The 12,307-nt window shown below is 40.3% G+C and overlaps 1 protein-coding gene across 1 annotated transcript in view; it reads right to left on the bottom strand.

Annotated features, from left to right (window-relative positions):
* LOC136867040 (uncharacterized) overlaps positions 1-12,307 on the bottom strand; it is a 121,912-nt gene that overhangs the window by 20,391 nt on the left and 89,214 nt on the right. Inside the window, exons 3-4 of the mRNA XM_067144144.2 lie at positions 5,651-5,974; positions 3,375-3,519 (exon numbers count right to left, since the gene is read on the bottom strand). Coding sequence (XP_067000245.2) covers positions 3,375-3,519; positions 5,651-5,974 — 469 coding nt within the window. The remainder of the gene's footprint in view (positions 1-3,374; positions 3,520-5,650; positions 5,975-12,307) is intronic.

Raw genomic sequence — 12,307 nt, 5'->3', positions numbered from 1 at the left:
AAAAAAAAAAAGAGAATAATGTTTACCGAGCAGCCCTGAAGATGGTTTTCCGTGTTTTTCCCCATTTTCACACCAGGCGCATTTTGGGGATGTACCTTATTTAAGGCCACAGCCATTATCTTCCCAATTCTAGCCCTTTCATATCCTTGCTTTGCCAAAAACCGATGTGTTAGTACGACGTTAACGCACTAGTAAAAAAGGAGATATTTGCAAGGCATGTGTAAAAACCATATTGAACCATGATAAGACGGGATAACAGAGAACTGCAGGTACTGTGATGGTACGTTGTAAGACAATACTTTTATGTAAGTTAATGCAGTAGGTAAGAACACTCGCCGCATTACAATGGCTTGCGTCTGTACGCTGTGTGTCACTTCAGTCGCAAAGGCAAACGACCTGTTATGACAACCACAACATACCTGGGCGAAGGTCAGAGTAGTAAAGTGAATCACAACACGAACATGTAACTTGATGTTTATAAACACTCGCTGTGTATAGTAGACATGGGTGCCAGTATCATAGCTGTTTGTCTGAGCGAGTTCAAATCTGTTTACAAACACTCACCACGTGTGCGACGTAAAACAAAACGGACAACAAAATAACGAAAATAGCAGGCCATTGACAGCTGTACATACTGTAGGATGTTACTTCCTATACACACCTCACGTTTTCGGTGTAACTCACCCTTACGACAAGTATTTCGTGAAAGAGCCATTAAACATAACTTACTCTTCTTCACTCTAAAGAACAATAACTTACTAGAGAAATATAGCGTAAAATGCTGTAGCTAGGTGAGCGCATTCATGAGGGGCTTCTCTTCCCGCCCGCCCTCAGTCGGGTTACCAGGGGAAAATTTAGTACTCTCCGCTTGCTCTAGTACTTCAGCGACAATGAAACACTGTTTGCTGCTAGGTAGGGCTTCACTACGCAGATTCGCTGCAAACACATTTAAGAAGAAGAAGATTCAAATAACATATTTACTTTTAAAATTCTTATCTTACCCTGTCTACTGTCAGGCTCCGGAACTGCGTATTATCCTGTTAATTGAGGATGCACTTCATCACTTAAACGGCGCATCTTGTTGTCTGTGATTACAACACAAATGCGTACCACCAGTGAAGATTATCGTAAGATGTGTTCTACTTCCGCAATCTAATTGCTGGAGGTACATTGGCCTCTGTTCATCTAGCTGATTACTTAATCAAAGAAGGAGCGGTCGTGGTCTCGGACGATCAGGCTTGGCTGCATATCACTCGACTCAATTATTCTGTCATAACAAAACAAGAATATTGTTACCAACTACCAATCCCACATGGGAAATTCACATATGAAAACACGAAACTAATTTTATACATTGCTTCCGCATTCATATTACGAAATAAAATATACCTACAAGTACCAAGCATGTTGGCCCTGCGGTTAGAGTCGCGTAGCTGTGAGCTTGCATTCAGAAGATAGTGGGTTCAAACCTCACTGTCGGCAGTCCTGACAATGGTATTCCGTAGCTTCCCATTTTCATACCAGTAAAATGCTGGAACTGTACCTTAGTTGAGACCACGGTCGCTTCCTTCCCAATCTTAGCCCTTCCCTACCCCATCGTCGCTACAAGACTTATCTGTGTCCGTGCGACGTAAAGCAAAATTGTTCAAAATAGATGTATATAGGCTATACAAGTGAAAATCCACAGCCTGTTTTCAGTCATTCGACCGGGCCAGGAATGGAATGAATGAAGCCCCATCTAGCGATGAGGATAGGAATTGAGCCAGCAGCCGAAGCCTGTCGCACTCCTCTGGGGCAATGATTAATGAATGGCAGATGAAATGAAATGTTATTGGAGAGTGTTGCTGGAATGAAATATCACAGAGAAAACCGGAGTACCCGAAAAAAGTAGGCTATACAGGTGCCAAGAAGTAATTTGCAATTCCAAACATACAAGTAAAGGATTCAGAAACTGAAATTGGCCTGAATATCTCAGCGGAATACGGCTGGCCTTCTTAAATCAAGTTGACGTGTTCGATTCTGGCACACTCTATCGGCATCCGAAGGTCCTCAGATACGTCAGCCTCGAGTCGGTATAACTAGTGGCACGTAAAAGAATTCATGCGGTTCAAATGTTCAGCTCGTCAGTGTCTTTATAAGTTAGTCGAATGCAAATCGAATTGCACTAATTATTATTATTATTATTATTATTATTATTATTATTATTATTATTACTCTATTATTCGACCAGAGCGTCTCAGAGGATGACATGTCAAAATAATCAAAAACGATCGATATTAGAGATGAATCCACAATTTTCTGGGTCGCTGAGGTGAATTCTGAACTTTGGATGCCGCTGAAGTCCACGTTCAGTCCCTATCGGCATGGGGGTTTAGAAGGGGTGAAAAAGAAAATGTCAAAAATGACTTAGAGGTGTGTTGATTCCATAGTTTTCGAGGTTCCTAGGCTGATTGGTGACAGTTGAATTCGTGTTCCTCATATCAAAAGCGCGACGCGTAGATACATACAATTATAACTTACATTTATTATTTGTTTGAAAGGATCAACTATTTCCTAGAAAATATAGGATACCACAAGGAAACAGTTTAACGCAAAACGAAATAGTGTCAAATTAAAACTTAAAATTATACATACTGTATAACACTGTTTCTATATCTACAAAAGAGGTCGTAAACTAGCAATCAACATCACAATTAGGAAATCTACAAAAATTGACTTCAAACAGTCAACACAACAGCTAGTTATATATAAAAGAAGTGCGACCTCTTTCACATCTCTACAATTTTCTAGCATATTTATTCAGGCGTATTTCTTTCTTAATTTTAATAGAGATTGTTTATTATGAGAAAATTCTGATGAATGAATGAATGAATTAATTAATTAATTAATGAAACACATCTGACTAACGTGTATCCTAATTGTCCTCAGTCTATCGCAATGGTACCGTTATGTTCATTATAAGATTTCCTATTCTATGACACATATCATGGGTTGGAATTTACATTCAGAAGTCGATACGAAGCAAATCAAAGAAATTGAAAAACCCTGCACAACTTACTTAGTCCTATAAGATCATACGGAAACCGTAGTGATACCATCCTCCCGGGCTCCGTCTAGGGATATCTTAACCAACTTCGTATGTCTTCGTATGGAGTAATTAATCGAAAAACGAATCATATACCACAAGATCGGCATTTTTAAAGCCACCCCTAGCATATTCATCAAACCGTATCTAACCATTCAGATCGGAGCTATAAGCCAGAATGTGAGCTCATGATTTCGTTACATTAAGGTTCGAATGTTTTTAGCCTGATATTACAGACGTCGTACGTGAATATTATATTTTTTGATAATCTGAAAGGAGACTTCATTACCTTTCTTCTGCTCGTACTCTCTGGTGGAGTCCAAGCTCCATCGTAGGCGGTTCACTGTCACTTCCAAGGTGTCGGCTTCTCCAGCCGTGGCATCACCCGGCTTATACAGCAGAGAGACCTCCAACTGGTTCTTGCGGACCTCTTTCTGCAACATGCAACCATCTGTTCAGGAACAGCGATATATCCTCATACTCTCTCTAGATATAAATCACTGATGACCTAATTCATTTGAAACGTTAGTAAGAGCCATTAACTATAAACAATACGCATGAGAAGACATTATGACCTATAACTATGAGACAGTTTGTAACTCTTTTTTCCTAATGTACATTTTCCCAATTCGTTATCAAGAAACATGAAATGCGGAACTGATAATATAAAGATTCTCCTCTTCCTATATTATTGCTACGAAAGGTTGATGGTACAGAGTTATAATAAACAGTTTATATTTAGATAACAGTATTTTATTTCATTTTATTTTATTTTATTTTATAGAGAATGTTAAACCTAGAATGGAATACCCTATTTTAACCCCACGTATTCACTTCCGCGTCTAGCCTGTAGGCAACCGTAATGCAACCGTATGGTCACGATTGTATTGAGGGTTGCCTGTAATGTAATTTATAAAATCTTAAACATGCCCCGGTGGGTGGGAGCGGTAGAATAACACCCGCGGTATCCTCTGCCTGTCGAAACAAGCGACTAAAATGGGCTCCAGGAGCTCTGAATTTGGGATCATGGGTTGGCGACCATGAAGCCCTTAGCTGAGTCCTGGCATTGCTTCCACTTACTTGTGCCAGGCGCCTCACTTTCATCTGACCTATCCGACCTCCCTTGATCAACTCTTGTTCTTTTTTGAACCCAACGGTACTAGAGCACTCGAGGCCTAGGGAGTCTTTCATTTTCACGCTCTTCGAGGCCTTTGCCTTCCATTGGCCGATAGCTTCATTTTTCGAAGTGTCGGGTCCCTTCCATTTTCTCTCTCTGATTGGTGTTATATAGAGGATGGTTGCCTAGTTGTAGGCCTACTTCCTCTTAAAACAATAATCACCACCACCACTCCAAACACGTGATGTTATGATACTGTAATTCAAAAGCCTATTTGTTACTGTATCGTTGTAATAATAATAATAATAACAACATCATTTGTTTTTACGTCCCCTAACTACTTTTACGGTTTTCGGAGACGTCGAGGTGCCGGAATTTCATACCGCAGGAGTTCGTTTACGAACATGAGGCTGACGTATTTGAGCACCTTCAAATACCACCGGACTGAGTCAGGATCGAACCTGCCAACTAAGGGTCAGAAGGCCAGCGACTCAATCTTCTGAGCCACTCGGCCCGGCTATCGTTGTAATGCGAGATGAAACTAATTTTTCCACTATCGAAACTGTGTTACTGTGAACGATATTACGCAATATTTAACAGGAGTTTTCACTGTTTTTCCTGTGTGTTGATGTATTTTAATACAATACCTCAGCGACAACGTCTCTCCATAATCCACAAGTGGCTTCTACTTGTGTTTCACTTAATATTAGATATACTGTATTTAATTCCACTTCAGAAGTATAGCGGTTACAGTGACTGAGCATGAGGACTTGGGTTGTTATCCTAACTCTGACAAGGTTTTAATAATATTGCTGTAAATTAATATGGAGTTTTTCAGTTTCTTGTGAAAATTTGGGAAACTTGTCAAATGGTATAAGTGTAACATTTACCGAGCTTGATAGTTGCAGTCGTTTAAGTGCGGCCAGTATCCAGTATTCGGGAGATAGTAGGTTCGAACCCCACTATCGGCAGCCCTGAAAATAGTTTTCCGTGGTTTCCCATTTTCACACCAGGCAAACGCTGGGGCTGTACCTTAATTAAGGCCACGGCCGCTTACTTCCCACTCCTAGGCCTTTCCTATCCCATCGTCGCCATAAGACCTATCTGTGTCGGTGCGACGTAAAGCAACTAGCAAAAAAAAAAAAGTAACATTTTGTCTCAGTTGTGTAATTGTGACAAGCATGAAACGAAACACCTCCGAAGATTACTCGAAAGACGTGCATTTTTCTCTAATTTCTTCATTTACTCACAATTTATTGAGCACTGAATGCTGGTTAAATTGGCGCAGAGTGGTGCTAAACGAGCAGAGCACACTGTGATTTACATGAACGTACTGCCATCTAGCAGGAAGTTCAGTGAACTACGAGCGTTCCGTCCCTGGGTTTCAACTGTTAAACTATGTACTAAAGCTGCTGAAGCATTGTAGGTAAAACAGTATTACTTCTTACCTTGTACTGGGATTGCGTGTTAGCAGGAAGGCCACTTCGTATATCTTGTAGCCGCCGCCAGATGTCACCCGTCAGCAGCACACCGCTTGCGCCGTCTTTGAAGCTAGCTCGATCTAGTGGCCAAGTAACTGCTCCCACCGCTTTCTTCTTACGTTCATTCTCCACAGCGTACACAGATAGCATTAGAAACCGACTAGCGATCAGACAGGCGGTGGGATCCTGCCCCAGAGCTGCCAAAGGAAATGTGAATGTCTCGTTGAATGTGGGCCAGGACTCGGGCTTGGGTTTCGTCTCGAACTTCTCACTTCCCGGGAAGACCCTCAACTGAAATAAATAAATAAATAAATAAATAAATAAATAAATAAATAAATAAATAAATAAATAAATAAATAAATAAATAAATAAATAAATAAATAAATAGACCGCCTCTGTGGTTTAGTGGTTAGTGTGATTAGCTGCTACCCCCTGATGCCCGGATTCGAATCCCGGCTCTGCCACGACATTTGAAAAGTGGTACGAGGGCTGAAACGGGAGCCACTCAGTCTGAAAGATCAACTGAGCAGAGAAGTGTTTGATTCCTACCTCAGCCATCCTCGAAGTGGTTTTCCGTGGTGTCCCACTTCTTTTCCTGGCAAATGCCGGGATGAGGTACTTAAGGCCACGGCCGCTTCCTTCCCTATCCCTTCCAATCTTCCCATCCCTCCACAAGGCCCCTGTTCAGCATAGCAGGTGAGGCCGCCGGGCGAGGTACTGGTACTCCTCCCCACTTGTATCATCCTGACCCAAAATCTTACGCTCCAGAACATTGCCCTTGAGGCGGTAGAGGTGGGATCCCTCGCTCAGTCTGAGGGAAAAACCAACCCTGGATGTTAAACAGATTAAGAGGAATAATTAAATAAACAAATAAATAAATAAATAAATAAATAAATGGGCAGACAAATAAATGAATCCTCAGCATGTCTAAGAATAATGTTTTTTTAATTATTTATTTCATTTGGGATTTTTTCTCGTATTAAAATGTAGTTACTGTGACCTGAAAGTGACGAAGTGACGCCCTCCGTATCTGAATATTTCTGGTGAAAGATCAATACGGTTTTCACTCCATATCTCATTTGTTACGTGAAATAAAATTTCCCATTACATATGAAAGAGGACACGCTCCCATCACGACTTCTTAATAGTAGAAAATATTATCAATGAAGGTGAAGACCGGCCTGTACCATGGAATCTCCTGGTAGCACGTAGTAGAGGCCACTTTGTAAACAAGATAACGTTGTTAGTAATAACGTATGTACCTTCAAACTGCATGTCCTGATCTTTTTACTAAGATTATTTTTGTTTTATGCTATTGGTTAAGCGTCGCATGGCCAAATTGAAGGTTTTCGGTGACGCAAGGATGGGAAAGGGCTAGGACTGGGAAGGAAGCGGCCGTGAACTTAATTAAGGTACAGCTCCAGCATTTGCTTGGTGTGAAAATGGTAAACCACGGATGGGATTCGAATCCACCATCTCCCGAATGCAAGTTCAAAGCTACGTGACCCTAAACGCACGAGATTCATTTTCATACTAACCACTCCCATTGTGTATTTATTTGACGCATGGATTATTAAGTAAACGTGTAGTTTTAAATACAACTCTGGTATCCATTAACTACGTCCCACTAATTAACTAAACTAAGTTCAAGAATGAAGTAAAGACATTCTAAAGCACTTATCGGATTAAGCGGCAAATAATTACCTTTCATTCATATATTTTTATCTCGGATACACGAAATGCTTACATTTATTACTAAGTGACACCTGTCGCAGACTGTTGTTAGTAAAATTTCCAAATTTCACCTTCCATGGAGTTATGCTGGTGAGAAATATCGGTATACTGAGTGTCCACGTTGAACTGTATTATCTATAGGCAATTAAACTTGAAGTTTTATGAAGAAATTGTAATACGAATTGCGAAAAGTGATCATGAACACAGATCAATGTATCTTTATAAAAATATTGGGCCTTTACTAGAACATTGAAAGTTGTATTTTCTAGGTTTATAGCACTGATAACTTCCGAGGACGACTGTTTGGCTTAGAACAGACATATTTCAATGAAATTTGGGAGACTGATCAATTAACTAATCTTGATTTCTTCCTTTATTAATCCTTTTACCGTCGATGGTTAGTTTTTCCCTCGGACTGAGCGACGGATCCCACCTCTACCGCCTCAAGGGCAGTGTTCTGGGGTGAGACATTGGGTCGGGGATACAACAGGAGAGGAGGACCTGTACCTCGCCCAGGTGGCCTCACCTGAATGAGGGCCTTGCGGAAGGACGGGAGGATTGGAAGGGATATACAAGGAAGAGAGGAAGGAATCGGCCGCGGCCCTAAGGCACTTGCCTGGAGGAGAAGTTGGAAACCACGGAAAACCACTTCGGGGATAGCTGAGGTTGGAATTGAATCCACCTCTACTCAGTTGACCTCCGAGGCTGAGTGGACCCCGTTCCAGACCTCACACCACTTTTGAACTGTTGTGGCAGAGCCAGGAATCGAACCCGAGCCTCCTGGGTGGCAGCAAATCACACTAACTACTACACCACAGAGGCGGGCATTAATCCTGATTTAATGGAAACAAACAGTTTGTCCTAATATCAACAGCAGTGTTATAATTCATTGCTGTAAATTAGTAGAGCGGTTCGAAGCAGCAAGCTGATGATGTCTTATAATGATTTTGCGTATGCACTGTAGAAATATGCCTATAGTTGTATTTTAAAAGTACACAACATTCCTTGCATCTAAAACGAGGGTTTGACACCACTAACAGAATTCTACACTCTACAAACGTTTTTTTACGAACACATACATACAGTATATGAATTTATCAAAATATAAGTGCTTTTTATACTTCTGTATCGTTTATAATAGAAGCAAAAATATTATTTAGAACGAAATCTTGGTCGTCTATGTATAAATGTGCATGGTGTTTATATAATATTTTATTAGAACTACGGCGGAAACGGCTGGCTTCCTGCTCAGAATATCTCACGTTCTCACGCTATGGACAGCGAATCATTGGCTGAATTGTCAACGAACTTCCCTTCAGTTCAGACGGTCCCGGGTTCGATTACCGACTAGGCCATGGATTTTAATCGCCTCTGATTAATACTTCCGGTTCGGGGACGGGATGTTTTTTTCTGTCCAAACTCTCCTCATCATATTCAAAGAACATACCACAGTACCAACCACAGTAGAAACACTCCATAGTGATTACATCCCACAACATAGGGATGGTTTCAGAAAGGGCATGCTGCCGTTAAACAGGGCCAAATCCGCAAGAACGACACATTTCTCACCCGCGACCCCACAGGGCGGTAAAGAAAGAAGAATAAGAGTCACGCTGTGGACAGTCCACGTAACAACGATAGCGATGTTCTGATGTCTTAATTGATCATCCTAGCATGTTTCCTTTCAATCGATGCCTTCAGTACACCACGTTCCATTTACAACCGCAGCAATAAATCATTATTTTTTCAGAACATAACTATTCTTTTATGGCATTTTGATTATTGTCAGTAAGTTTATCACTGCACTTGAGGCGGTAGAGGTGGAATCCCTCGCTGAGTCCAAGGGAAAAGCCAACCATGAAAGAAGAAAGAAGACCACTAAGTTTATAACAATAATAACAATAATAATACTAACAATAATTGTTACGGATATTATCGTGGATTACAGAGGTGTAAGAAGGTTCGGACGTGAATGTGTGGACAGAGAAAAGCTAATTTTATTTGTTTCCTTTCTTGCTGGCTTTAAACTTCGATGAACAACAACAAATAACAGTTAAATAGAATTACGATGAGCTCATCAGCTCTGATAACAAGAAAAGGTTTAAATCAAACTTCAGGTACACAATAATTTACAAAATAAGCTTGTAGCTCCAAAGTGACGCTATTTTAAATAGCACTTTTGCTTCACTCAATTTACACTCTAGGAGAATGAGCTCTAAAATTTACTACAGTCCGGCCCCTCAAAGGCACAACTTTCTTATCCAAATTTTACACTAGATAAACCTTGAAAACGGTATCCGCTGTCATTTCAGCTTGACATTCTATTATACACTCATCCACAATTAATAACACTTTAAACAGAGGCAGTAAGTACCTTAGTGGTCAAAATAAAAGGTTTAAGAAATGGGCTATAAACAAAATGCTGGGAGGCGAAATACTTTAACTCCTTTTCAAATACCTTCTGAAAAACACTTAAGATCCTCTATGGGTTTATGGCTATGTTTATACTACAGAGGGTGACTAGATGGAGAAAATATTAAGTTCCAAAATAGAGATATATTTTAGGTTTTAGAAAATCATAGTCACCCCAATACCAAGTTGAATGGGAATTAATAGATGGTGAACACTCTTTATTCCGTAAGTTACAAGTTTTCCAGCAGGGATATGATAGAGTCCTTAGAGTTGCCTGAAAATTTACATCTATAAGGTGATGTTAAACTTCAGAATTTTTTTTGCTATTTGCTTTACGTCGCATCGACACAGATAGGTCTTATGGCGACGATGGGATAGGAAAGGCCTAGGAAGTGGCTTGCTTGCTTGTTGTTTTAAGGGGCCTAACATCGAAGGTCATCGGCCCCCTAGGAAGTGGAACGAATTGGCCGTGGCCTTAATTAAGGTACAGCCCTGGCATTTGCCTGGTGTGAAAATGGGAAACCACGGAATACCATTTTTATTAAGAAAGAATTTTGAAACCTTCCCCTCAAGTTAACTTTCTGGAGCTATCAAATACTTTAAAAATGTTTGCCACTACCTTGAGCTGGTGGGCCTTCTAAGACGGGCAAGGATTTCCCCTGCCTCCACTAACACCGTATGGACTCTAGACTGGAGCGACGAAGAAGACAAAATGGCCCAAAAAACGCCCAGCTTATATAGCAGTGGAGAAAGTTCCAGAACTCTCTGGGCAGAATGCCTGTACCCACCCGCAGTTCTAATTGTCTACAAAAATATTTGCAAAAATTTCTGATTGGTTAACAACTTCAGGAATAAGGAAGCCATGTTAGTGCTGACAACTTCAGCACATGAAAAGAAACAATTTTCAACACTTTGTGATGTTTGGAACATGTAATAAATGAATGAACTGTGTAGTTAACTGAAATTATATATATTTAATCAATGGTAGGTCATTTAAAAATTATTATGTATATATATATATATAGGGTTTTAATAATCCATTTCACATCATCATTTCATTTCTTTGTATCGCGGCTATAACGTATTCTGAACGAACTATTTATTGAGTAAAGTATTTCAACATCATTCGCATTAACAGGTTGCAGTAAATTTTCCAATAGCCAAAGTCAGGTGACCGGAGTCAGCAGGCTAATTTCAGCCCATTACCAGGAAATGTACGTCATCAAGCTTACGAGAGATCTTACCCTCTCCACACTCTGAGGAGACAGTTAAAGCCTTGTTGACGCCTACTTTTCGAAGTTCGCTACCTGACGCCTTGATTCCCCGGGAAAGTTCAACCTATGTGAATGGACGAAATGAAGCAACGTGATGGTTTTATAGCAATGGACAGGAGAAGGGATAGTTCATGAGATCTCACTGGACCAGGTGATATTGTTGATGGAGCGAGACATTGTAACCTATATACTTCGACGACAAGAGCTGGAGAGGCACTTGGGAGGACACTCTGACTTACAAGTACGTAGAAAGATGATTCTAATCTATCATCGGAGGAGGGCTGTACGTCTTGTCATCGGAGAAGATCTTAACTTGGTTCACTTCGCATCTGAGTAGTGTACTACTCAAAATTTATTCTCATTGAGTCCTGTTAACTCAATAGCGAGAGTTAAAGTCAAACGGGAGACCGGTTTTGACTGGTGTAGGGCAGGAGAGATTTTGTTATGAATTAAGTTACGTTAATGTTCCGTAATACGGAAGAATACAAGTGTATTCTCTCCACGAACGTAACCCATGGTGGTTTTGCTGTTAAAATTAGGACTCATTACGACTTTATGTAAGGAGTACAGTAGGAAGTGTTAAAGGCAGGAAAGTTGTAGTACAACTAACGTAGTATGCACAAAGCAGAAGTAGGACTGGAATCCACAACAAGAGATGACGCCGCCTGTACGAGAGGTCCATCAAACATCATCTGCTACATAGATTGCATCCAGATATCAGAGTCTACAAATGGTGAGTTAATGGCATAAATTACTGCAAGTCTTCGCGCAACAGTTCATTTTCTTAGAGTGTATTTCATTCAATTTTCTTTTTCTTCCGTAAGTTCAGATTCCATTAATACGCTGTTACGTCACGTTTTTCATCCTAATAAATAGCTGTTTTAATTTGTATTTTATGAAATTATTATTAATGATCCTTAACTTCCAAGTTAGTGTACTTAATGGTTAGTGTTCCGTCACCCCACCCCTGGGAGTTTTTAGAGTCTCATTACGTGTTGTTATTATTATCATCATTATTAATTATCAACTATCGTTTTCAATCGATAAGCTTGAAGGCTGGCGCCCATGGTAAATTGTTTATGGAGAAACAATGAGATATTATTTATTCATATTACAATTAAGGTGACCCGCCACGTCACAAATTTGTCACACATCTGTGGGCAAGAGTGGGTACGTCACAACTTTACTGTACAAAACTTGAAAG

Source organism: Anabrus simplex, chromosome 1 (assembly GCF_040414725.1).
Source record: "Anabrus simplex isolate iqAnaSimp1 chromosome 1, ASM4041472v1, whole genome shotgun sequence".
Taxonomy (NCBI): Eukaryota; Metazoa; Arthropoda; class Insecta; order Orthoptera; family Tettigoniidae; genus Anabrus; species Anabrus simplex.
The sequence above is the reverse complement of the archived record's forward strand: the minus strand, read 5'-3'. Positions and strand labels throughout refer to the sequence as shown.